The sequence below is a fragment of the Lagenorhynchus albirostris genome, chromosome 14, assembly GCF_949774975.1.
Source record: "Lagenorhynchus albirostris chromosome 14, mLagAlb1.1, whole genome shotgun sequence".
NCBI lineage: Eukaryota > Metazoa > Chordata > Mammalia > Artiodactyla > Delphinidae > Lagenorhynchus > Lagenorhynchus albirostris.
In genome coordinates this window covers 57,038,677-57,062,438 of record NC_083108.1, presented here as the reverse complement: position 1 = coordinate 57,062,438, position 23,762 = coordinate 57,038,677, and the positions used below count along the sequence as shown (strand labels likewise).

General features: G+C 43.4%; 1 protein-coding gene across 1 annotated transcript in view; it reads left to right on the top strand.

Moving 5' to 3' along the window:
* The first annotated feature begins 4,154 nt into the window (after nucleotides 1–4,154).
* Nucleotides 4,155–23,762, top strand: part of LAMA1 (laminin subunit alpha 1) — a 152,786-nt gene continuing 133,178 nt past the window's right edge. Inside the window, exons 1-3 of the mRNA XM_060170511.1 lie at nucleotides 4,155–4,254; nucleotides 20,808–20,978; nucleotides 21,170–21,282. Coding sequence (XP_060026494.1) covers nucleotides 4,155–4,254; nucleotides 20,808–20,978; nucleotides 21,170–21,282 — 384 coding nt within the window. The remainder of the gene's footprint in view (nucleotides 4,255–20,807; nucleotides 20,979–21,169; nucleotides 21,283–23,762) is intronic.

The following is a 23,762-nucleotide window of genomic DNA, read 5'->3' as shown; positions in this document are numbered from 1 at the left end:
CACTTCCTACATATCCCAGACTTTGGCCCATTCCTTTTTTCTCTTCCACTTTTCCAGACATTAATATAAAGCCTACATCTGTAGTTAATATAGCACGATCGAGAATTCAGATGCAACAAGGATGTGAAATAAACACATGCCATTCCATAGTGTCTCGTGCCACTCTTAGAATCGCGAGTATTGTAAAATGTTTATATGACCACTTATTTCAAGGTAATCTTCCTTGAGACACCCTACAATTTTAGAATAATTCATAAGTTTCTACAGATATTCATTATCATCTACAGTAGGTTTTTTTGTTTTGTTTTGTTTTTTTTGCGGTACGTGGGCCTCTCACTGTTGTGGCCTCTCCCGTTGCAGAGCACAGGCTCCGGACGCACAGGCTCAGCAGCCATGGCTCACGGGCCCAGCCGCTCCGCAGCATGTGGGATCTTCCCAGACCGGGGCACAAACCCGTGTCCCCTGCATCGGCAGGCGGACTCTCAACCAGTGCGCCACCAGGGAAGCCCTACAGTAGGTTTTTATGGAGAAAGGACAAGATATGCCTTTAAGCTTTAGGTGTTTTACTTTTTGGCTTTACAAGCTGTGGGAAATTGGGCAAGTTACTTAACCTCTCTGTGCTTTGGTTTCACCATCTGTAAGTGGGAGTAGTAATGGTGCCTCCTTGGAGAGGCTGTTCATGATGAAATGAAAGAATGCAAGATAAGTTCTTAGAACAGTGCCTAACCCAGGATCAGCCCTCAATAAGCATTATCTAAGCATCATTATTACTGTTTTGCACAGAACTATTGGGAGGCCCTCTCGCCAGCTGTATTCTCTGGAATTTGGAGTCTGGGTTTGGAATCAAGTAGTCTTGGGCTCAAATGCCAGACCTGTCACTTTGGCGAGCCGTGATGTTGGTTAAGTTTCTCAGCATCTCTGGATCTGTGAAATGCAGAGAACTGATGTGATTCAGTAACACAGGGAGAAAATTGGCCCAGCGTTGGGCATGTCAGCATCATAGGCACGCAGTCCATGGTGATGGTCTTAACTGTCCCGCCTGTGGTGCATCCTCACCATCCTGGACCCACATTCATTTGGGCATTAAGACTTGTTGATTTTATCTCTTGAAAATCTGTGCAATCCATCTCCCATTTTTGTCCCCACTGCTGACTAGGCTCAGGAACTGTTTGTCTTTCCCATGAAATATTGTGACGATTCTCTCATTGGGCCTCCCTCTTCCTCTCCTCTCCATCTTCGGCACCACCATCACCGTGATTTTTCTAGAAGTACCACCCTATAGGCTTGGACTAACGCCTCTCAAACTCCTGATTTCATAACACAGACACACAAAATGACATTGGAGAATCCCATGGGGCTAAAGGAGGAGGCTGGGACCCAGCTGGCCTGCTGGCCCAGAGCTCAGGGTGTTACCTGGGGACGAACGTGCCCCTGTTCATAGCTGACCAGTGATGCCGGGCACATGGGCTATTCAGTGCTGGACAAGCCTCCCATTTGCAGTCTAAAACCCCCAGAAACCTCCCCGGTACCGTCATTGCTGAAGTATTTATGATGTGCCCTTCCCTGGACTCCTGGTGCTCTGGTCCCTTAGCACTATTGTTGTCCTTCTCCTGGTGGCCTAAGCAAGTGGCTCACTGATCTGTCTCACCCACTGACCTGGGCTTCCTGAGGGCAGGGGCTGTTTTATTCCCAACTGGATGTCCATCGCTGTGCCATGTTCCTGGTGGTTACTAACCACCTGTCTTGGTTGAGCCACATTGAGATTAATATCTTTATTCACGAATCAAGTAACTTTAAAAACTATTTTTGAATAGGTAATCCATGCCCATGGTACAAAGTTCAAAAGATACCAAAGGGTATATAGAAAAGGTTAAGTCACCTACTTCTGAGGCAACTACGGTTTTGAGTTTCTTGAGTATCTTTCCTTACATGTTTCTTCATGTAACTCCTAAAAGCAAGCTACTTCCTAAAACCTGCTTCCTCCCTAGCACTTCCTAATAGTATAAGAAAGGTACTAGTTATTTCCTGATAAAACAGGAAACACTCTTCCTATCTCCACTGCCCTTCCTTCATGCTATTTCTTTAATATCCCTGCTGCCGGATGTTAAATGCATCACTTAATCAATGTCTATACTTACCGACTTTTCACTTTCCAACTTGTCCCTTTCAACGTGGCCTTTGACAGACGGTATTAGAGCCTTGTTTCCTAGATCTTTTGGAATTTAAAAACTAGCTCATTGATTGCTTTCATGACCCTGTACTCCTTCTGAAAGTATTGCTTACTGTAGCATTAATAAGCTATTCCTGAAGCTGTAAATAATTAAAAAAATATATATTTAGACGATTTATGATGTAGAGAGGTTAAGTTTAAGAATAACTCTATCAGAAGTTAAGGATAGTGTGTTATTTTTCTAAAAAGTATGATTTATTACTGGAACGACAATGGCAGACACAGAAAAACTTAAATTTTAAAAATAATTCCTGGGCTTCCCTGGTGGCGCAGTGGTTGAGCATCCGCCTGCCGATGCAGGGGACACGGGTTCGTGCCCCGGTCCGGGAGGATCCCACATGCCGCGGAGCGGCTGGGCCCGTGAGCCATGGCCGCTGACCTGCGCGTCCGGAGCCTGTGCTCCACAGCGGGAGAGGCCGCGGCGGTGAGAGGCCCGCGTACCGCAAAACAACAAAAACAACATCAACAAGTAATAATAATAATTCCTGATGAATAAAGTTAAGCCTGTACCTGTACCTTGAATACAAAGTTAAGTGGAGATAACCAGAGAGAACTCTTGCTCTGAGACCTTAGCTGAACCTGTTACTGATATTCCTCAGAAATGTTTGGATGAACAAGATAAACTATAGTCTCCTAAGAAGGATGTATGTAGCTTATTTACATGCTTGCAAATAATTATTTTACTCGTCTTATTTCTAAAATCCTAGCGTGTATCCATGGACAATTGAGTAAATAAATGCATTTCAAAATTAATGAGGAGAAGAAACTCCTTTATAGAAGTAATTTAGGTAAGTTCGTGAACTTGGGTTCTGTTGGGACATGCCCGCCAGGGAGTTATTTCAGTGTAAAATGCTGCACTCCAGCTGGGTTCATTGCATCTTCATGTCCTTTGTACTGAGGTGACAGCGCTCAGAGTAACCATTTCACGGCACAGATGCTTGCCACCAGCGTCTTTGTTTTCTCAGGGCTGGATCGGGAGAGCTTTCTTTGGGGTAACTCGTTCCCAGTGATTTTCTGTCTTGCTTAGGGGCAGGAGACAGACAATGGAAACACTGAGATTCCACACCAGCGTGGTGGGTAACATTCTTGCCTAGGTAAGCATTTACCTCAGAGGTTAATCCAGAAACGATGCTGTGGAAACACATCAGATCCTGATTTCAGCGTGTGTGTGCATTTTTTCCCTTTTTTGATTCAACCATTTGAAGTCCGAATCTCTTCATTCCTGAACTTATCTTTGAAGTCAGATCTGCTGGCCCAGCAGGCAGTATGACTCCAGTTCTTGTGCCAGAGAACCTCCTGCCTTGCTGATGGGAATGTCAGATTTAGCTCCATGAGTATTTATGGAAAGTGCCGTCTTTTCCCATTCCCTGAAGGATTTCCTGCATTTTGTGGCATTGCTCCATAATTTCCTGCCAGAACCTCAGGAAACTCTTTACAACAATATAAAAGATGCTTAAGTTTAGCAGATCATTTTTAGTTAAGAGGGGACATTCAGAAAGGAGAAAAACCTCGCTCCACGATGCTGATTATTGTACACCCCACTTTTAAATGTCTTCCAACCTCTTTGTAATGGCAGGATTTTATTCACTAAAAGCGATTCTCTTTTTATCTCAGGCCCAGCACAGGAATTCTTTCCTGCTCCAATGACTTCTTTCCCTGTTTCTCCCAGTTTATGGCATTCTTTCGGTCGCCTTGGTTTCATCTTCCTTTTATTTCTTTTCTTTTTTTGGTATTCCCCCTATCTAAATCATCCCTCTGCATTTTTGTTTCTTCCTTTAAAAAGGTCCCTGATTTTTTTTTGTTTTTTTTTGCCTTTGTTCCTCTTTGTTACACTGCAGATGATCACTGTCTGTCCAGAAGACTATAGCCAGCCACTTGGAATAAGTCTCTGATGGCAGCATCCGCTCATCTAGTCTAGTCCCACATGGCGGTGAGACTGGTGCTCCTTAACCCCTGTCTTCATAATGCACCCCCTGGCTTCACCCGCTGGCCACAGCCGTCCGTCATCCCCCCAGATTCACAAAGTCAGGTATTGACTCTGGGCTGTGTGATTTGTTCCCGTGACTCCCTCACTTGAGTGGCATCCCCACTCTCTACCTGAAACCTCAGCCGACCCCCCATGGCCAGTTGGTCCCCGCCCCAGGGCAGACTTGTTTTTATGGCCTCTATGGCCGTTTTTGAACTTGCATTGTATTTTGTGATCAGTCGGGGTTCCCATCCAGCCAGAGTTGCCATCTGGTCCTCTTGTGGATGGCTTGCCCAGAATGCCATCGATCAAGGTCAAAAAGAGGGGACATTGTTCTTTCAAAGAGCAAAAACTTAGCTCCCCACATTTCTTTCCACACACAGATAACTTGGGGGCACAGGTTCTAGTGCTGGGACCTGAGCCCTAGGCAGTGAGAGGGCAGTAACGCCAACACACCGTCCCCCCAGCCCCCCGCAGAGGCAACGGGGTTGCCTTAACAATGATGAAACCCTTACCCAGCCCCTGGATTGCAAACCCAGCCCTGAGCCCGGCTCCTCTCGGGGCAGGAGGTCCTCCAGCTTCCTAGATTTCGTACCACTGGAGGGAATTAGGATTCCACAGGTCTGAGTAGGATCTAGAATCTGTTTTAGGAAACCTTATTCCTATCTGGATACCAGAGGTGGAAGGAATTTTCCAACTGGCCTTCAAGCTGAGCCTGTTGGGTTTCTAGTTTACATAGTTGTTTCCAGAACTATCTTTGCCACTTGGTGTAGTTTCTGTACCTGTTGCTCTGTCCTGTGGTGGGCTAGTCCTCTTTCCCCATCCTCAAAATTCCCACTGTCCATCCTTCAGCCCCTTCCTTCTGAATCTCCAATTCAGGCATTTCTGTCTTTGTTTTTGTACGTGATCTAGTTTTCCCAGCTCTTTACAACTCTGCCCTGGCTTCATGGCTGCACTTTTGTTCATTCTAGAAGTTTGGGGTGGGGAGAGTTTGAGATATTCATGAACGTTGTGAAGTGTCTTTGGGAGCTCCCACTGCTTTCCTTGTAAGGGAGTTGGCATTTTAAGTCCTTGACACCTTCTTGAGGTAGGGAATAATGTTTTCTTGTGGGATTGTTGTCATTTCTAGTCAGTGTTTATAGATTTTCCCCTGTGTTTGCTCATTCACTTACTTGCTCAGTTTCATGCACCAAACGTGTAGTGGACCCTCAACCTTCCAGGCCCCAAGTCGGGGTGTGTCCTGAGGTCCTTCTCAGCTGCTTTCCTCATTATGATTCCACTATGGACATTCTTCCTTTTTTTTTTTTTTTTTTTTCCGCGGTACGCGGGCCTCTCACTGTTGTGGCCTGTCCCGCTGCGGAGCACAGGCTCCGGACGCGCAGGCTCAGCGGCCATAGCTCACGGGCCCAGCTGCTCCGCGGCATGTGAGATCTTCCCGGACCGGGGCACGAACCCGTGTCCCCTGCATCTGCAGGCGGACTCTCAACCACTGCGCCACCAGGGAAGCCCTGGACATTCTTGATGGAATTGTTTTTGAGGAAGTCCAAGTGCATAGCTAGAAAGAAACGTTCTCCATGAGAAACCATGGTTGACGGGATTCAAGTAGCACAGGTGGAAGTTAGCATCTGTATTTTGCTTGCTCCCCGTCACATAAGTTCAGGTTGCAGCAAGCAGGCCCCGTGGGGGTGGGGTGGGGTGGGGAGAGGGGAGGGGCAGCGAGTGCCCTGCCTTAGCTTCCTCACCAAACAACCTGCTGGGTGACATCTACTCCTCCAGACTTCCTTTGTCTCAGGGGGCCTCACAGCTCTCCTGCTTGGCCAGCTCTTTGCGCGTGGAGAGCAGGTACAGTTAATTCAGAAATTCTCTGTCTGGGCTGCGCGTTAGATTTTAATCACATGAATGCCCAGGGCCCCCCGCCTCAGGGACTACAATTTATGTGGTGTGGGGTGGGGCCTGGTCATTTGCATGTTAGAAGGTTTTTTCAGTGTTTGGCTCATGACTTCCCTTCAAGCTCCAACAGCAAAATAAGAGCCTTTCTACCTTCTATGTCCCGAACACACCCCACACCCCACACCGCACACACCACACACACCACAGACACACCACACACACCACAGACACACACCACACAACAGACACACACCACACACACACCACACACCACACACCACACACACACACCACACAACAGACACACACCACACACACCACACACACACCACACACACCACGCACACACCACACACACCACGCACACCACACAACAGACACACACCACACACCACACAACAGACACACACCACACACACACCACACACACCACACACACCACAAATACACACCACACGCACACCACACACACCAGACACACCACAGACACACACACCAGACATACCACACGCACACCACACACACCCACAACCCACCTACACTGACCTGCAGACCAGCACCCACCTAAAGGCTTAACGGTACTGGAGGGTGCTGTATTGGACTAACCCCAGACTGATGGAGCTGGAATCTGGACCCAGCCCATCTGCTGGGTTGAGGCAGGTTCTGCAGGAATGGATAGCCGGGCTGCAGATGCTGGGATGAGTCTAATGTGGCTAATAAAAGTTTCCCCAGGGCCCAGAAAGCCGTTGGCATCCGAAGCCTCCCAGGGGTTAGCGGGCCGTGAAGCTAATGGGGTCATCCTGTCCCTGTGGAACTGTTACAGTGGCTTCTCACTCTACTGAGCAGGACTTACTCGGCCCTCTGTGGTCTGGCCCTGCTGCAGCCTCTCCACAGCTGCTTCTCCCACTGCGTACCCTCTTCGGGCCATTCTGACGCATCCGTGGTTCCCATAATGTGACATGGTGGTTCACCTGTGACACTGCCTTATTCTGGTCCACCCAGTCATCCAGGTGTGCCTCCTGCTCCTGCCATAGCAATCTGTGCACACCTCTGACCAGCACGTCATTTTGTAACGGTTTGTTACCTTGCCTGTCTCTCCTGGAGGGCAGAGATTTTTGTTCTTATTTCTAATACCTACTCAGCGTCTGGCGTTTAGTGTTGATTCTGTAAATATTGGTTGGATGAATGAATGAAAGTCCCAGTTCAGACAAGCACCAGGGACTGTGAGGGAACCCAGTGGATGGATAGTATTGAGAGGTTCAGACAGACAGGCGGTTGGGATTTGGAAAAGTCCCTAATGAAGAGGCAGAGTGATGATTCCTGGGCACAGATGGGCTGGGACAGGACAGATGCCAGCTCGAGAAGGCTGGGAGGCCTTAGCAGGTACCCAGACAGGATGCAGGGATGGGGAACAAGAATGCAGGTAACCAAGCTACGGTAGGAGATGGTCAGACATTCTGGGGACCAAAGCTCACATTCTGAACCAAAACACATGACCAGGGACAGCCTAGTAGCAGAAACACTGAATCCAGATACTTTCCCTGCTCGCAGACGGGGTCCAATACAGAGAGAGAAGAGCCACAGAATCTGGAAATCAGGAGGGGCTTGGCAGCTTGAGGAGATCATTCACCTTTTTTTCCCCATATACCAATTCAGTACAAAGGAGAAAAAAGGATTACGTTTTTGTAATTGAAATAATATTGAATGACGAATACGGCTTGAAGCCCAGATTATATTTAACAAAATCTTATTTCTAGATTTGGGGCCACTGACTTCTAGGCATCTCAAGCCCACAACTCATTAACTCACATATTCAATAGGTATTTGTTGAGTTTCTAGAGTTCTGCACCCTGGTCCTTGAACCCCTAGAGCTGTAGTCAAGCAGGCACAAGAAGTGCCCAAGGAATCCTAGGCTACGTGTGTCCATCAGTTCAAATTTGGAGGGATTTTTGTTTCTGAATGCCTGGACCACCATTATCACCCCACTTATTGCTGTAAAATAGTGTCACTGTAAACAGAGAGAGAGCTCTGAGTAAACACTGCATTTCTACTGCAATGTGTTTCCTTTTAGTTTGAAGACTGTGACTGTAGAACACTCTATTTTGTCTTGACTTCGGTCTTTTTGGCATTTGTTGACTAGCTCTTGGAGTTACATTTTTATATAGAGTTTTTGTTTAAAGGAACTCTACCTGCCTGCCTTTGGAGGACATCGTTTAAGTGGGGAACAGATGTTCTCCTCCAGGCATTTTGGGCTAAGCCAGCCTGGTCTTCTCAGGAGCAGAACAAAGGCATACAGAATTTATGTCACAGATGGATTTTTGTGTGATAAAAATCACTTATTACTGAATGGAAGAATGGCCTATTCTCTTTAGAAATATGAGCATAACACCTAGTGTGCCTTTAGTAGTTTCCAACCTTGTTGGTTTAGTTTTAATTATTAAAATTGACTAAGTTAAGATGTGCCTTGTTTTCTGTGGTCAAACATTCCCCGAAAATTTGTGCATAAGACAGTTTTCTGTAAATGAAGTAATTTCAAATTCAGTATTCAAATAATTCTGAAATAATATTTGAAGGAATCAGATAGATTTTCAGTGTATATTCCTGGACCCTCTTTTGTTCTTTTGATCCACGTGTCTGTCCCTGTGCTAACATCACACTGTCTGGATTCCTTTGGCTTTGTAATCAGTTTTGAACTGGGTGATTTAAGCCATTCCACAATTCACTTTTGCTAAATGTCTTTGATAGTTCTAGGTCCTTTGCATTTCCATTAGTATCAGCTTGTCAATTTTTACAAAAGAGCCAGCTGGGATTTTGATAGGAATTAGATTGAATCTGTAGATCAGTTTGGGGAGAAGTGCTGTCTAATAATATTGACTCTTCCTGTCTATGAATAAGAAACCTGTCTTCATTCATTTAGATATTATTTAATTTCTCTTAGAAATGTTTCACAGTTTTCAGTGTATTGGTCTTGAATTTCCTTTGTTAAATCTTTTCTTAACTATTTTATTCTTTTTCAATTAAAAAAGCCTGGGAAGTATGGAGAGCTGATCTGGTCCTTCTTTGATGCCCGTGTGCCCAGGATCCCCTGTTAAGTGTTTGGCTGGTCTAGCCATCTGTATCTTCCCCTACTAGCATGGCAACCTCAGCTAGCCGAACTACAGGGTTTCCCCATTTGTTTTCTACTGAGTTTACAACTTTGTCAGCATCACGGAGCATCTGTTTCCACTCTCTGCTCCAAATCAAGTCAGCTGTCCATCTCTAGCACTAAAGCTGCTGGTTTTCAGGGCTCACCCTGCCCTGGGAGCGGGGGTGAGTATGGAGTAGACCCAGGCAGAAAGCTACTCTCTCTCTCACAGTCTGAGAGAGAGAGTAGCTTTTCATAAAGAAAAGCTTCCCAACTTGTTTGTTGTTGGTTAGTTTCAGAATCCTGAAATGGTTGTTTCTGAAAATTTTGTTCAGTTATATAACTGTTTTTGTCAATCTCTTTACTTACCATAGCCAGAAGTCCCACTAAAATATTTTAATTTATATAAATATCTTGACTACCATGAAATTCTCTTTATGAGATTCTGTTTCTGTTCTGTTTCTGTTCGTGATTCTGTTAACAATCCACTAATTTTACTAATAGCCCATTTTAAATATTTTCCTCGCTAATTAGCAAAGTATTGGTGTTGATGGAGACAGAGAACATTATGGTGAGTGCCCCGACCCTGGACAGTCTTCCTTATTGGAATATGCCCTGACCACCCCAAGAGACGCATCATTGATTTTAATACCAGCTGCAAATGGGTAGTTTAACCTAAGTAACACACACACACACACACACACGATATCACATGCACCAAGTCACTGTCTTTATATTGAAGTTTCTTAATTTCAGACACTGTACTAGTTACCGTTTATGTTTAGAGGATGCTCATCTTGAGTCAATCAGTTTACATCCTCGGTTTCAAGACACTCAAGTTGGGGAGGGCTCTGGAAATTGCAACCCCCAGGAGGGGACAATTGCCGCACTCACAGAAGTTCTGGACTGGCCAGTGGGGAACCAATCTCAGAGGTTGAAAGAAGGGCTGACATCCTCCTGTAAACAAATTAGGCTCCTAACCATGCCAGCTTGTCCAGTGTAAAGGGCAGAGGATTGGAGAGTCAGCAGGGGGAGGTCTGTGCTGAGGTGCTGACCCGAGGGGGAGGGGCAAGTATGGAAAGTGCCACTTAGGACTAAAACAGAGAACTCACCGTCCACAGTCCATTGGTTGAAGATGTGTACTTTGCTCAAAGTGGGGAACCTATATGTGAATCCTACTGCAGTGTGCAGGAAAGACAGGCTATTTGGTTTTTACTGGTTTGTTTGAAAAGAAAATGTATTAAAGAAGATGAATATGAAACGAGGACCTACTATATAGCACAGGGAACTATATTCAATATCTTATAATAACCTATAATGGAAAAGAATCTGAAAAAGAATACACACACACACACACACACACACACACATATATAAAACTGAATCACTTTGCTGTACGCCTGAAACATTGTAAATCAACTATACTTCAATTTAAAAAATAAAAAGAGAAGTTGTATATAAATGTGACCTGTTTGAGAGTCACCTATTCGTGCGGTCCAGGCTGGGTTCTGATTCACTACTAATGTGTGGAAATAGACTAAATTTTCCCTATTATCATAATGAAAATATAGGGAAAAGTTCAGAAAATGAAAGAAAAATAATATTAGAAATCTTACTTTAACATGATGGGGGCGGAGGGCTCAAGGGCACTGCTGTGTCCTTGACCTTTCCCAAGTCTCTCCAGCTGTCTTCCTCGCTAGGATGGGGAGACGGCCCCACCTTCTGAGGATGGCCCTGTTTTTGCTCAGAGGCTCTTTTGAAAATGCTTCCTCTCCTCTGTCACCTAGACCTGGACCATGTCCCGGAAGCTCAAAGGCAAGGTCCCAGGGCAGCCAGGGGATGGATGCCATGCTGTCCCCTCTGGCCCACCCCACCCCCGTGTGTAAAGCCCCCTCCAGGCCTCTGTGAAAAGACATCAGGTCAGAATACCAGCACCATCAGGACAGGACAGGCTGCAAGGGCTGGGTCTCTGTCAGCAATAGGCAGCGCAGGTACATAGCCTTCTTTAAAATTTAACATCATCGAAGCATTTCACCATGTCTTCAATAGTATCATTTTCAACATGGATGAACCAGCCAGTGGCAGCATCACTCGGGTCGAACAGGACTGAGGAATCAAAACACTGGATTAATAGATTGTCCTGGCTGATGCTCAGGTGACCTTGTTTGTATGTTACATCTTTAATTTTGGAGGCCTTCACCTTTTTTCCCCCTTTACAATAAGCCAAAAAACTTTGTTTTAACCAAAGTCCCGAATTCCCTCTAAAAATAATTGCCAAAGGTTTCCAAAACATAAATGCAGTGCGGGGAATCTGGAGTTCTGGTTAAATAGTGACAGAAGACTCTGGAGGAAGTGTGATCTTACTCATCAGTCTGATGAACTTTGTTCCAGGGCTCGGCTGAATAGGCCAACCCCAGAGAGTTGGAGCTGGAAAACCCCCAAGAGACCATTTCATCTGCTGAAGTCAGAGTAGCAGCCCCAGGGAGATACTTAACCAGGAAGTAGCTCAGCTCCAGCCCTGCCCTGCAGAATCAGAATCTGCATTTGTAACAAGATCTCCAGCTGATTTGATAAAAGTTTGAGAAGCTCTGCTCCAACCCTCTCTTTGCCCAGTTGAGCACAGAATGACTTTCGTAAATCTTGTGCATAGTTCAATTATAAAGATCAAATCTGTGGATGCCATGGGTCATTTTCTATTGATTCAACCTTAGGTCATGTTCACTTTTCTCATAGCACCGTTTTCATGTTGTGTGTCCCTGTCACCAGGAACTAGAGCATCTTTTCCGTCTTCACCCAGATTGCGCTGTGCTTGCAGGTGGGTTTGGGGAAATGTGGAAGGTCCTGCATCTATCCCTGTGAAACTTATACTGGATTTATTTTAGCCACTGTTGAGATTCCACTCATTCCAGGACACAGTGTGTTCACTTCCCATGTGTGTGATGCCTTGTTCTGTTGTTATCCACATGGGGACTAATCATATCGAACAAGGGAGTGCTGGGCACGTGGGGTGGAAAACCGAAATAGTGTTTGTAAATAGTTTTTGGGGAAAGTATACGCCTCCCGCTTTCCCCCTGAGAATGTGCCTGTATGGGGGATGGGCCTCTTCTGCTTTCCTTGGGACATCGGGTCATGGGGAGAGTCTGGATCACTGGCAGAGACGGCCAGCAAGCTGCTGTGACAGAGGGAAGAACTAGGTGTCTGCAGTTATGACAGGGCCAAAAGAAGAGGGGTTTAAACCAGAGAGAAGGGTCCTTGTTTACAAAAGCTACCGTGAGGTCCAGTAAACTGCAGGTGAACTGCACGCTGGGGATGGAGACCTTGATGAGGGCATTTTGAGTGATTTAAAGGAGGAGAATCCGAACTGAAGTTGAGTGAAGAGCCAGCGTGAGGCCAGGAACTGAAGAGAGTGATCACGATTCTCATATACATCCTTGACTTAGTAATAGCTCTAAAAAAATAGACAGATTATCCCATTAAGCGTATGTATCTAGATAAAGAAGCAGCCCAATCTCAGAAAAAACAATGGTACCAGAACTCAGAAAGTACAGTGTTATCAGCCCCAGTGAGAATGATACCAAGATAATGTGACTCTGGACTTTTGATTGGGGTGTTTACTCTAGTTGTCAGATGTGTTTGTCTGCTGTTGGACTCTGAGGTGGAAGATATTGCAAATGCTTTCGTGGTTTGTAAGCTGTCCCTCTCAGTATGTTCTGGAATGAATGGAGCTGTAATCCGGTGGATCCAGCCTCCTCGGGGTCATTGTCCTGGTGTTAGAGGCGGTAACGCATCGGGCATCTCGAATGCCCAGTGATCCAGTCGTAGGTCCATGGATGCGCTTGAGGACAGTCCCTGACTGACGCTTCCACAAGGCATATCCAGAACCAACTACATAATTTTAAGAGCTGGTGCAAAGTGAAAATGTGGGCCCCCTTGTTTACATTATGAGAAATTTCAAGACAGTGTCAACAGGGCTGTAAACCAAGGGCGACTGCACACCCATGAAGTGGCCTTGGGTACGTCCCTAAAGAGCATGCCAAAGCTTTAAAGCATAAGCAAGTAAAATTTATATAATGGAGCACAGAAGTGGCAGAAGAAGGGGGAAGAAAAATCTAAGACTTTGAAGCGTTCGTAGAAAAGTTGGTGGTTTTTGGAAGCGTTTAGCTGGTTAGGAAATGTTGAATTAATTGATGCTTTTAGGTATTTAAGCAAATGATATCAACATTGTAGACATGATAAACGATGTTGATACAAGCAAAATATAACTGCATTTTCATTCAACAGAGCTGTCAATATTCCACCTAAGGGCTGCACTTGCTTTTTGATTTCCCTTTAAGCTGAGTTCCCTCCTGTAAGAATTTAGAGGAGGGAGGAGGGGCAGTGGCTTTCCAGGGTAATGGGAATAATATGAAATATCAAAATACTTATGGATGTTGAGGTGCTTTTGCGCTTTGCCTGTGTGCTATAGTGATTTCGATCCTGTAGAGCTTTTTAATTGTTGCCCTTAAATTTCAGTTTTGTGGCAACAAAAGAGAAAACCTCTTGATGGTTGAATTGTAGTCATGGTCTCTGCAACTAAACTTGGGTATTGAGTCAAAACCCGCAGTGTCATCAAATATAAGCATTAAGGAACCTTTGTGGCAGGAGGAGGCGGTCTTGATAAGGTGTTAGTTTCTACAGACAGTGTTCAGGCCTAGGTCCTCATAGCTTGTTTATCTTACAGTGAAAACCTCTGTCTTTGTCAAGGACACCTCGAGCCCATTGCTATGGAAATGGACTCTGGCAAAACCCTTCCAAGGCCTTTTGCCCACCACCCCATCTGGGTTTTCTGAGATTAAATTTCTTTTCATCTTCCCACGTGAGAAAAAAAGTCAAGGGTGTTAAATGCCGTACTCCCAGGAGCTGGGATTTGACTTCTCCCTCAAGTTCCTGTGGGGTCTTTCTCTCTCTCTTTCCCATCTTTTTTTTTTTTTTTTTTTTTTTTTTCCCACTGTGCTGGAAAGGGCCTTGGAATCCCTAGAATATTTTAAAGCTTTTTCTTTTACTAACAGCCACCAATGATTAAATAGGTTTCGTCCAAAAACCAAGTATTTGCTTTTTGGGAACGGAGGGAGGGGCCATTCATTCTCTGTCTCGGCTGCAAGGGGTCTGCTACAGCCCACAGGGGACTCAAGTCACTTTCCTTCACAAGTGCTCCCAAGTGGTAGATTTTTTGAGAAATAAAATAACTGGTAAGTTTGCAGAATTCTCATCGGAAACAGAAGCCCTGTTTGACACAAAGCAAGCAAAACTTTCATCTATTTCAACTTTAGTGTCGATGTTTTATTGTTTCAACATTCTGAAAATATTGGTATTTGATAAAACAAGTAATGATTAAAGTGATTTTAATTTATAATAAATAACTTGAAATAGAATGTCTTTAAATGGTGTAGTTCTGTTTGGCAAAATGTTGGTTGTAGGTTTCTTGTGGGAAAGAAACAGGAATAAGGAATCCCTTATTGTCAGAAGCCGCTGTCAGTGGCTGATGAATTAGAAGTAAAAGTGGGAAAACAGTTTAATTTATAATATTTTTCAAATACACCTACTTCATAATATACAGGTATATTTGTATTGTTTTCTGGGAAAAAAAGTTTGAGTGAAGATGAATTGTGCCACAGCTTGTCAAGAGCCTCCTGAACATATCTTAGGGGTTGGGATGCATTACTGTCAAGTAATTTCAGTTTAAACGTTCCTCTGTCTCTACCCCTCTCTCCTTTCATGTGTGTCCTTAGCATCCACAGAGAGCGTGCCCTGAAAATACGCTCGTGTGCCAAATGTGGGAAATCAGATGATAACCTACATCTCATGAGGGTGATTATATTCCCTGGGAGAGAGGGAACGTTTTCATTAGTTTCCTCAAGGCATCTCGTCTTCTGGTCCTGCAACCTAGCTGGCATTAAGGACTCATTTTCCACTTGGGGCCCCTGAGCTGGAGGCAGCTGCTTCTCCAGGCCACCTGGTCAGGTGGCTGAGGACTTCACCTGAGCAGGACATTAACTCCTGCCTTGGTCCAAGCCCCTCTCACCTTCACAATCCACCTGGATCCTCCTGGCTGCCCTTGTCCAGGGATGAGCTAGGTTCCTGGCAGAGGAGGTGGGAAAGCAGACTTACAGAGTCACCTACGCCATGAACTCCTGGCTCCCAGCACTGTAGCCGAAGTGCTTTCCCTGCCTGGGTGCTTGACCTTTTGGCGCCAGTGGACCCCTTTGACAAAGCTCACAGACCTATTCTCAGCATGTTTTTAATGCAAGGAGAATACAAAGAAGGCCAGATGTGTTAAACGATAGTGCTACCCCTGCATGGCTAGTCCCTTCTTATCTTTGAGGCAGCTTCTCAAATGTCACCCCAGAGATGCCTTCCCTGTCAGCTTACAGAAAAATGAGAGGAGGGGATCGCTGTTTACAAATGTACGTTTAACTTGGATCCAGCTATACAGTGTTGCAAAGGCAACAACAGAAAGAATAATAAGAAGGAAAAGAGGAGAGGGAGGGCCGGAGGGTGAGGTGGGATGAGTGAGTCGGGCGAACACTCCTGCTCAGCCTTCTGTGCAGGGACCCCCTGCCTTGGAGGAGGGTGGGGTGACCCGAGGGTCTGAGTTTCCTCCACGCCTCTCTCGTGATGCACAGCTTTCTGGGCTGCATGGTTCTTCTCTTTAAAGGTAGATCCTTTTCGTACTTGGTGACCCTTAAATGCAAACCAACTACTTCATCTAAAACTTAATCAGAGATACAGAGACTCCAATAGATGAAATATAACCATGAAAGTCTAATTATATTTGTATTAGTGATATCCAATGATAATATGAAAATAATCATAGCAATTATTTATTGAGCCCTTCATACATTGTATTAGGCCCTTTATGACACAGTCTCATTTAATGCTCATAAATATTCCCAGGCATAGTGCTTCTCATTACACAGACAAGGAGACTCAAGAGGGGAAGCCCTCAGCAGGCAACTGGTAGACCCGGAATTCAAGCCAAGGGCTTTCTGACTCAAAATCCCACATGCTCACTTCTTACCCAAAGCTGCTGTTACAGGCACTAGTGATTCTAATAGAGGTGATAGTAAACCCATGATTAGAATGGACAGTCCATTTTAAGCCTGGACACCTCCAGCTTAGATATTAAATATGCCATTAAAAACGATCTGAACATATTTTCCCAGATACTTTACCTTAGAATTGCAAATCGTTTCCTTTTCAGAATATCACAATGACTCTGAGTATGGATTAGACAAATATAACATTTGGTAGAACCCCCAAATTCTTTTTCTTCCAAAAAAGAAAAAAAAAACTCATTAGAAAAAACTCATGCTTCTCTTACACCCCAAATGCATTAAGGCCACGAACGGTTGGCCCCGAATAATTTGAGAAATATTGATAAAGAAATTGCTGCAGTGAGCCTTGCACCTTGGCGCTAGTCAGTGTTTTAGATACCCTATTTTTAAGATAGCAAAAATATTTTTTACTGGGAAAAAGCCCAGAAACTTTTAAAAACAAATTATTCAATGTGGAAAGTATCTCGGCTAAAAACTGCACTAATCATGTGTAGTAGCATTTTTTTGCCCTCAGTTTCATGGTAGTTTTCACCTACTATTAATGAGGGAGTTTCCAGTAGATGAAAGTGGTCCTAAAATGCATTTAAGAAGGCCAAGTGGACCCAGACTGTGAATAAAGGGTTTTAAAAAAGAAAAGGAACTATTGGTGAGTGAGAAGGAATTTATTTCATGCTCGATGGAGTTTGGTGTCATGAAGGCTTTAGCTACTGGTTAAGTATAGGGGTGGAAAAATGATTCCATTGTGTGTCCCGAATGGGGGCAAAAGTACAAATCACAGTTAACACTAACTAAAGTAAATAGTGTCTCTCAACAAAAATGTACAGTCGTCTAATATATTAAGTGCACGACCAAGTGATGGGAAACTGTGTCACATGCGCCTGCCGCAGACCTCGTTCTGCCTTTGATTTTTATGTGTAAAGCTGAACTTTTGTTCTTGGCAGGTTCTTGATCCCAGTGCCCTTTCTGACCGTTTGATTTCCTATTTCTCCCCCTACCTGAAGCTCACGTTAGTTGCCCTTTATTGAAATATTTCAGTAGTCTTTGAAAAGGTTCAGCAACCTGAGGAATTTTTAAAAATTCTTCTTCAAACATGCTTCCTCCAGTACAAATTTCCAACTTTCTTTCATATTCTAGCAGCTGTGGTCATATGCAACAAGGAATAATAATTATTCTAGAACTATGAAGTGAGGGCGAATGTAATAGGTAAGGAATAATTTTTAGTGAAGTTTTTTTCCCCCAAATATGAGCTTATCTGAGAAGAAAGATTTAGTTTTAGTGAAAGGCAACCCTATAGATTTTAGAAATTAGTCAGTTCAAGGTGTTTCTACACAACCATGCTAACGAAGGGACTTACCTTTCTTTTTATTAAAAGTGTTTTTAGAATACCAGCCAGGTAAGGAGGTGTGGAAGTGCTTTAAAACCTGTCTAGTGTAAGACCTACCTGATTCCTACAATTGAGATATTGTTCACCAAAGTTATGTTCACAAGGTTTAAACTTCTTTTTCTCAGTGACTCAGAGCACAGGCTCCTGAGTAAAGAGGCAGGTGCCCTCCTGACCCCCGCCCCCTTCACCCTCCACCCCCCCAATAACTCAAGGCCCTTGCAGGTCGGGGTGGGGCGAGCTCCGGGCAGGAAGTAGGCTGTTCTCTTGATGTCCAGCAACTGGAGGGGGAGAAAAAAAGAGAAAGTGGGAACATTTTTTTAGTTAACTGGTAAAGGATTTGTTGATAGAGAAATGCATTGTTAAATTAGTTCCTGTGACCTTTTTTCTTCTCCTTGCTTGGCTAGTCTGTGAGAAGGGAAGGGGTAGAGTTGATTGCACTGCAAATCGAAATGCATAGACGTGATCCAGAGCCTGGAAAACACCACTGCAGCTATTTGGATGTAACACCACAGTTATTAAAATTAATATTTACCTCGGTACCAAACAGAATAAATATCAGCTCCTCCCCCCATGTAAGTACGACTCCCAAGAATTACATGTCACTTTAGGAACTAGATCATTGCCTAAAATGTGTCTAACTACTGGTTGAGAAAAATAATAATTTGGGGACCTGCATAATTAAATGTAAAGGTGCATCTATTTTTTCATAAAGCCTTTTTAATTGACAAAGAAATCCCTTTAAAAGAATATGATAAAAATGACCAACTTTAAGTTAAAAACAAAAAAATACACAACGTATTAAAACTTTATATGATGTAAGTCTGTGTTATGTTTCAAAATTAAGAGTAATGCTCTAGAATACAATATTCCATAACTATTTTCTATTGAGAGGCTAAGGGTCTATTGATTTGAGTAGGGCCATTCTCCTAGGATAGAACTGCTAATAGATAGCTCTGTTTTATGTGGAAAGTCTTTGGAAGACTACCTAATAAGTTATTTTTTTTCTATTTATATTTCTTTTTATTTTGACTGAACCATAAGTTATTTTTTTTAATAGTTGCATGGTGAGTTTTTTTTTAATATAGAAACTCATAAAAATAACCATTTTTATTTTATAATTTAAATTATTAAAATATTTGTAATAGAAAAGGTTGGGAACTCCCTTGCGGTTCAGTGGTTAGGACTCTGCGTTCTCACTGCTGAGGGCCTGGATTCAACTGCTGGTTGGGGAACTAAGATCCCACATCCCACAAGCCATGAGGTGTGGCCAAAGGAAAAAAAAAAAAGAAAAGGTCATTGAAAATATTAAGCAGTACCTAAAAAATAAAAATTAAATACATGAATTCCTTCTAGATTACTAAAATTATATTGTGCTTTTCCAAATTTCACTGGAAAAGAAATATTTTAGAGATAATAGTGATTCCGTGCCCTTTATAAAGAAAAGTTTATCTTCTGTGACCTTGAGTCAAGTTCTGGTAAATTAGAGGAAGCCCGCTTAACTGAAACCCCTCCTTCTCACACTACCTGAGTTCACAACATCCATTCGTGAAGAACACCTCTTCTGTATCACCTGCCCCATCCTTTCTAGAAGTTTATAGAATCTTCACTGCTATGATCCTCTTTACCAAGATAAAGTCAAATCTCTAAAGAACCCAATGGAGTTATTTTTCTCACAGTCATCCAAAGGTTGTTTTCTGAAGAGTTTGGATCAGCTGCTTAAAGATAAAAATCTCTGGAGACGAAGAGATTATACAAAGACAGAGATTCATACTGACTTGAAGAGAATTTTGAAAACTGGTTCTTTGTGTTCTAATGTTTTCTTCACCAAAACAAACAGGCAGTAAAGAAAGCAAAGAGAGAGAAATCCTAGTTAATCATAGGAAAGACCTCGTAAGTATTAGCAGAGGCACCTGGAACAAAGTGAACACAGGATGGATGTCCTAAGTGAAAGTTGCTTGAATTTCAGTGGCAAATACGGGTTTTGGGTCATTTGAACCTTGTCTTAAAACCTACTTTCCCAACATTTTATTATGAATATTTTCAATCAGAAAAGTGGAAAGAACTGTACAGTGAACATCTGTGCTCTTACCTAGATTCTGCAACGAACATTTACCTACTCTCTTCCTCACCTGTCCGTCCATGTATCCATCTCTACCCTTCAATCTAGGTTAATTTTTTGATGCATTTCCAAGTGAGTTAAAGACCTAAGTATAGTTTGCTCCTAAACTGTTCAGCATTTGCATCAATATTTTTATGACTCTTTTTAAAAAAAATTTTTTTATGACTTTTATTTTTTGAGGTCACATCAACCTATAGCGGAATACACAAATATACCCAAACCTTGTGCATTCTGTGATTTTTCACACCTGCGTGTGCCTGTGCAACACAAACCTTTATCAGGTAGAGAATGGAGCCCGACCCCACAAAATTCCCTCCAGTCCCTTCATGGTTAGTCCGCATCCTTTGCAACTGCTCTTCGGTTTTTCCTACAGATGAGCTTTGCTTGTCCTAGAATTTCATGTAAATGAAATTGACATATATACTGCTTTCCTATAGGGCTCCCTCCGCTCAGCATGTGAACTTACCATCTTTTTCTTTTTTTTCTTTCTGTTTATTATTTTATTTTTTAAAATTATTTTATTATTATTATTTTTTTTTGCCACACCGCGTGGCTTGTGGGATCTCAGTTCCCCAACCAGGGATTGTACCTGGGCCACGGCAGTAAAAGTGCCAAGTCCTAACTACTAGGCGACCATGGAATTCCCCTCCTTTTTTTTTTTTTTAATTGAAGTATAGTTGATTTACAATGTTTCAGGTGTGAAATGATTCATTTATATATATAGATATATTCTTTTTCAGATTCTTTTCCATTATAGGTTATTCTGTGATATTGAGTAGAGTTCCCTGTGCTATACAGTAGGTCCTGATTGTTTCTCTGTTTTATATACAGTAGTGTGTATCTGTTAATCCCAAATTCCTAATTCATCCCTCTCCCCTCCTTTCCCCTTTGGTAACTGTAAGTTTGCCATCTCTTTCTGATTTACTTGCAAAGTGAGATGAAGTGATCTGACCTTTCGGTTTCAAGTGGCGGAGCTGATCTGTTGCCTTTTGACTTTCAGGGCTGTTCCCTGCCATTCTCAACCTTGCCAGCAATGCCCACATCAGCACCAACGCGACCTGCGGGGAGAAGGGGCCGGAGACATACTGCAAGCTGGTGGAGCACGTGCCCAGGAGGGCCATGCGCAACGCCCAGTGCCGGCTCTGCGACGGCAGCAGTGCCAACCCCAAAGGCAAGTGGCGCCCCCTTTGGGAGGACGCGTGGAAATGTACACCTTCCGAGCCGACTACTGGAGACTTGCGTTAGGGAGCCACAGACCTGCGTTCTCCTCACCTGTCCATTTCCACTGATTTTACAGTTTAGGAGTTAAAAAACTTAAACCAGAAGCTGAGAGCATTGCGTGTTCTTGTTTTCTTTCAACAGAACGCCATCCCATATCAAATGCCATCGATGGCACGAATAGCTGGTGGCAGAGTCCTAGCATCCAAAACGGGAGAGAGTACCACTGGGTCACAATCACTCTGGACTTGAGACAGGTGGGTAAGGCCAGAGCCCCTGCAGGAGTTGTAATCTCATGAGCTTCCGGAAAGTCCACTTGTTTCTTAATACGTTTACATTCTGGTCTCACTGCTTTTCCACCCGGTGAATTTAAGTGAGACACAGAAGTTGTCCTTGGTACCGTTTCTTGTCACGTTTATCGTGCCCAGGTATCCTTGGGGAGGTGAGTGGAGTGTTTCCACGTGGTCTGATGTTCTTAGAAGCCATGTCGGGATGCTGATCGTCCATCCGCCCAGGATGCCACGCCAGGCGGTACCCAGGTGTCCACACACACTGCAGGTGACGTCACAAAACGCATGCATTTCCGGCCTTTTGAGCTTGTTATCTTGCTGTTATCGCTATGCAGCTGTTGTAAGAGGGTTCTACGTAGAAAACAAAGCTTGGAAACAAAAGAGGATAATCTTAAACCTCTGGACACAGCCTCACCCCTGTCACGCCTTCTGCGAGGGCTGTGAGTACCTGGGGTTGTCCATTACTGCTGTGAGCAAGCCTTCAGCACGAGCTGGGACAGGCAGCGTTTAAATGGCTCGGACCCCACTTGCATCCCCTTGCTTTGCTTTAAGACCACATAGGAGAATGGAGAGAAACATGGTACGGGCTCTGGCTGCTCCAGATATTTCTGGGGAAGGGAAGGAGAAGGAAAGAAATCTGAGTGGAAAGGATGAAAAAGAAAGGTGGCAGCTATTGTCAAATTTCTGATTTCAGTTCTCCAGAAAAGTGATGGCATAGCCTTCTTATTTATGTCCATTCCGTTTCTCTTGGGTTAGAACTCATCACTGTCGTGTGAAATATCCTTGAAAGAGACAACTAGTTGAAATGTGCACTGTAGGATGGAAATAGGAATTTTGGAGATCTTATGATGAAAAGTCATAATTCTTTGAATAAGTGATCATTAAAAAATATGTAGGGGGCTTCCCTGGTGGCGCAGTGGTTGAGAGTCCGCCTGCCGAAGCAGGGGTCGCAGGTTCATGCCGTCCCGGAAGGTCCCACATGCTGCAGAGCGGCTGGGCCCGTGAGCCATGGCCGCTGGGCCTGCGTGTCTGGAGCCTGTGCTCCGCAACGGGAGAGGCCACAACAGTGAGAGGCCCGCATATCGCAAAAAAAAAAAAATGTAGGATTTTAAGTAGAAAACAAGACAATACTGTGTCTGTTCGTGCACAAGGAACTTTTGAGCTCTAATCGTAACAGTAAATGAGGTAGTAAAATGTGAAGTTCAGAAGACATTTTTAAAGTTCAGGTTCATAGTATCAACGTAAGTGAAATAATACTTCTGGGTGTTTCCAGCCACGAATCCTGAATTAATATGTCATGCCTTTGTATTTTCAAATCTGCCTGAAGGAAGAGAGAAAAAAGCCCCTTTTTGCCCTGGTTTTTGTTTTTGTTTCAGTGGTAAGGATGCTTCTGCAGGAGATGTTGGTTTTCTCATCATCTTTTCAATGTATTTTCCTTCTTTAAGGGAAAAACTACAACATTTTCATCATTACAAATGCGATACTACGTGAGTTTGGCCAAATTAACAGCTGGACATTTTACGAATAGACTTCAAATCCATGTTCAACTGTTGTTTATCTTGCAATTTGTCAATTTTGACTTCTCCTAACAGGAGATCTTTTTGCTGTAAGTTGGACTGAATCAGCTTGAGGAATTCGGGGGCCTCACTTTTAGGTCTTTAAGGCATATTCAAACACAAGCATACACACAGAATTATAGGCTTCTAAGTACTTTCTAGTGTTTTTACATAAGCTTCTAAATTGAGATTATTTAAAATAACAAAATACTCAGAATTTTCTTTACCTTTTACATAACGTAAAGTTTCTACTGTGCTTTCAGTTTAAAAAAAGTGCAATATGATTATCGCTGAGCAAACCTTTCTCAGATATTTATTTATTGAGTCTTTTTATTGTGAAAATGTTTGAATATGTAGAAAACAGTATTATTGTGACACACACATACCCACCCCCGAGATTCAGGAATTTTTAAGCAGTTTGTCACATTTGTTTCATCTTGGGAACACTCTGCAAGTGAATTGCAGTCATGGTGACATCGGACCAATACAAGATTTTTTGTATCTTCAGAAAATAGGACATTTGTTCTGAATAGGCACCAGGCCATTAGCTAACAAAACTAACAGTAATTTCCTAGTAACTATTTCTCCACCCATATCCAGTTGTCCCACTTTAGCCACCGATGTCTTTTATAGCTTTTATTTTTCTTTTTCAAACCAGGATCAGTAAGGAACACTCATTGCATTTGATGCCTGTTATGTGCTTGTTAAATCTCTTCTAATCTGAATTGTCCTCTCTTAAGTTTTTAAAAATGATATTCAATTTTTGAATAGATGAGGCCAGTTGTCTTGTAGAATATCCTACATTCTGGATTTGTCTGGTGGTTTCATTGTGATTTTGTTAACATGTTCCTTTATGCCCTCTATTTCTTATGAACTAAACTCAGCTCTAAA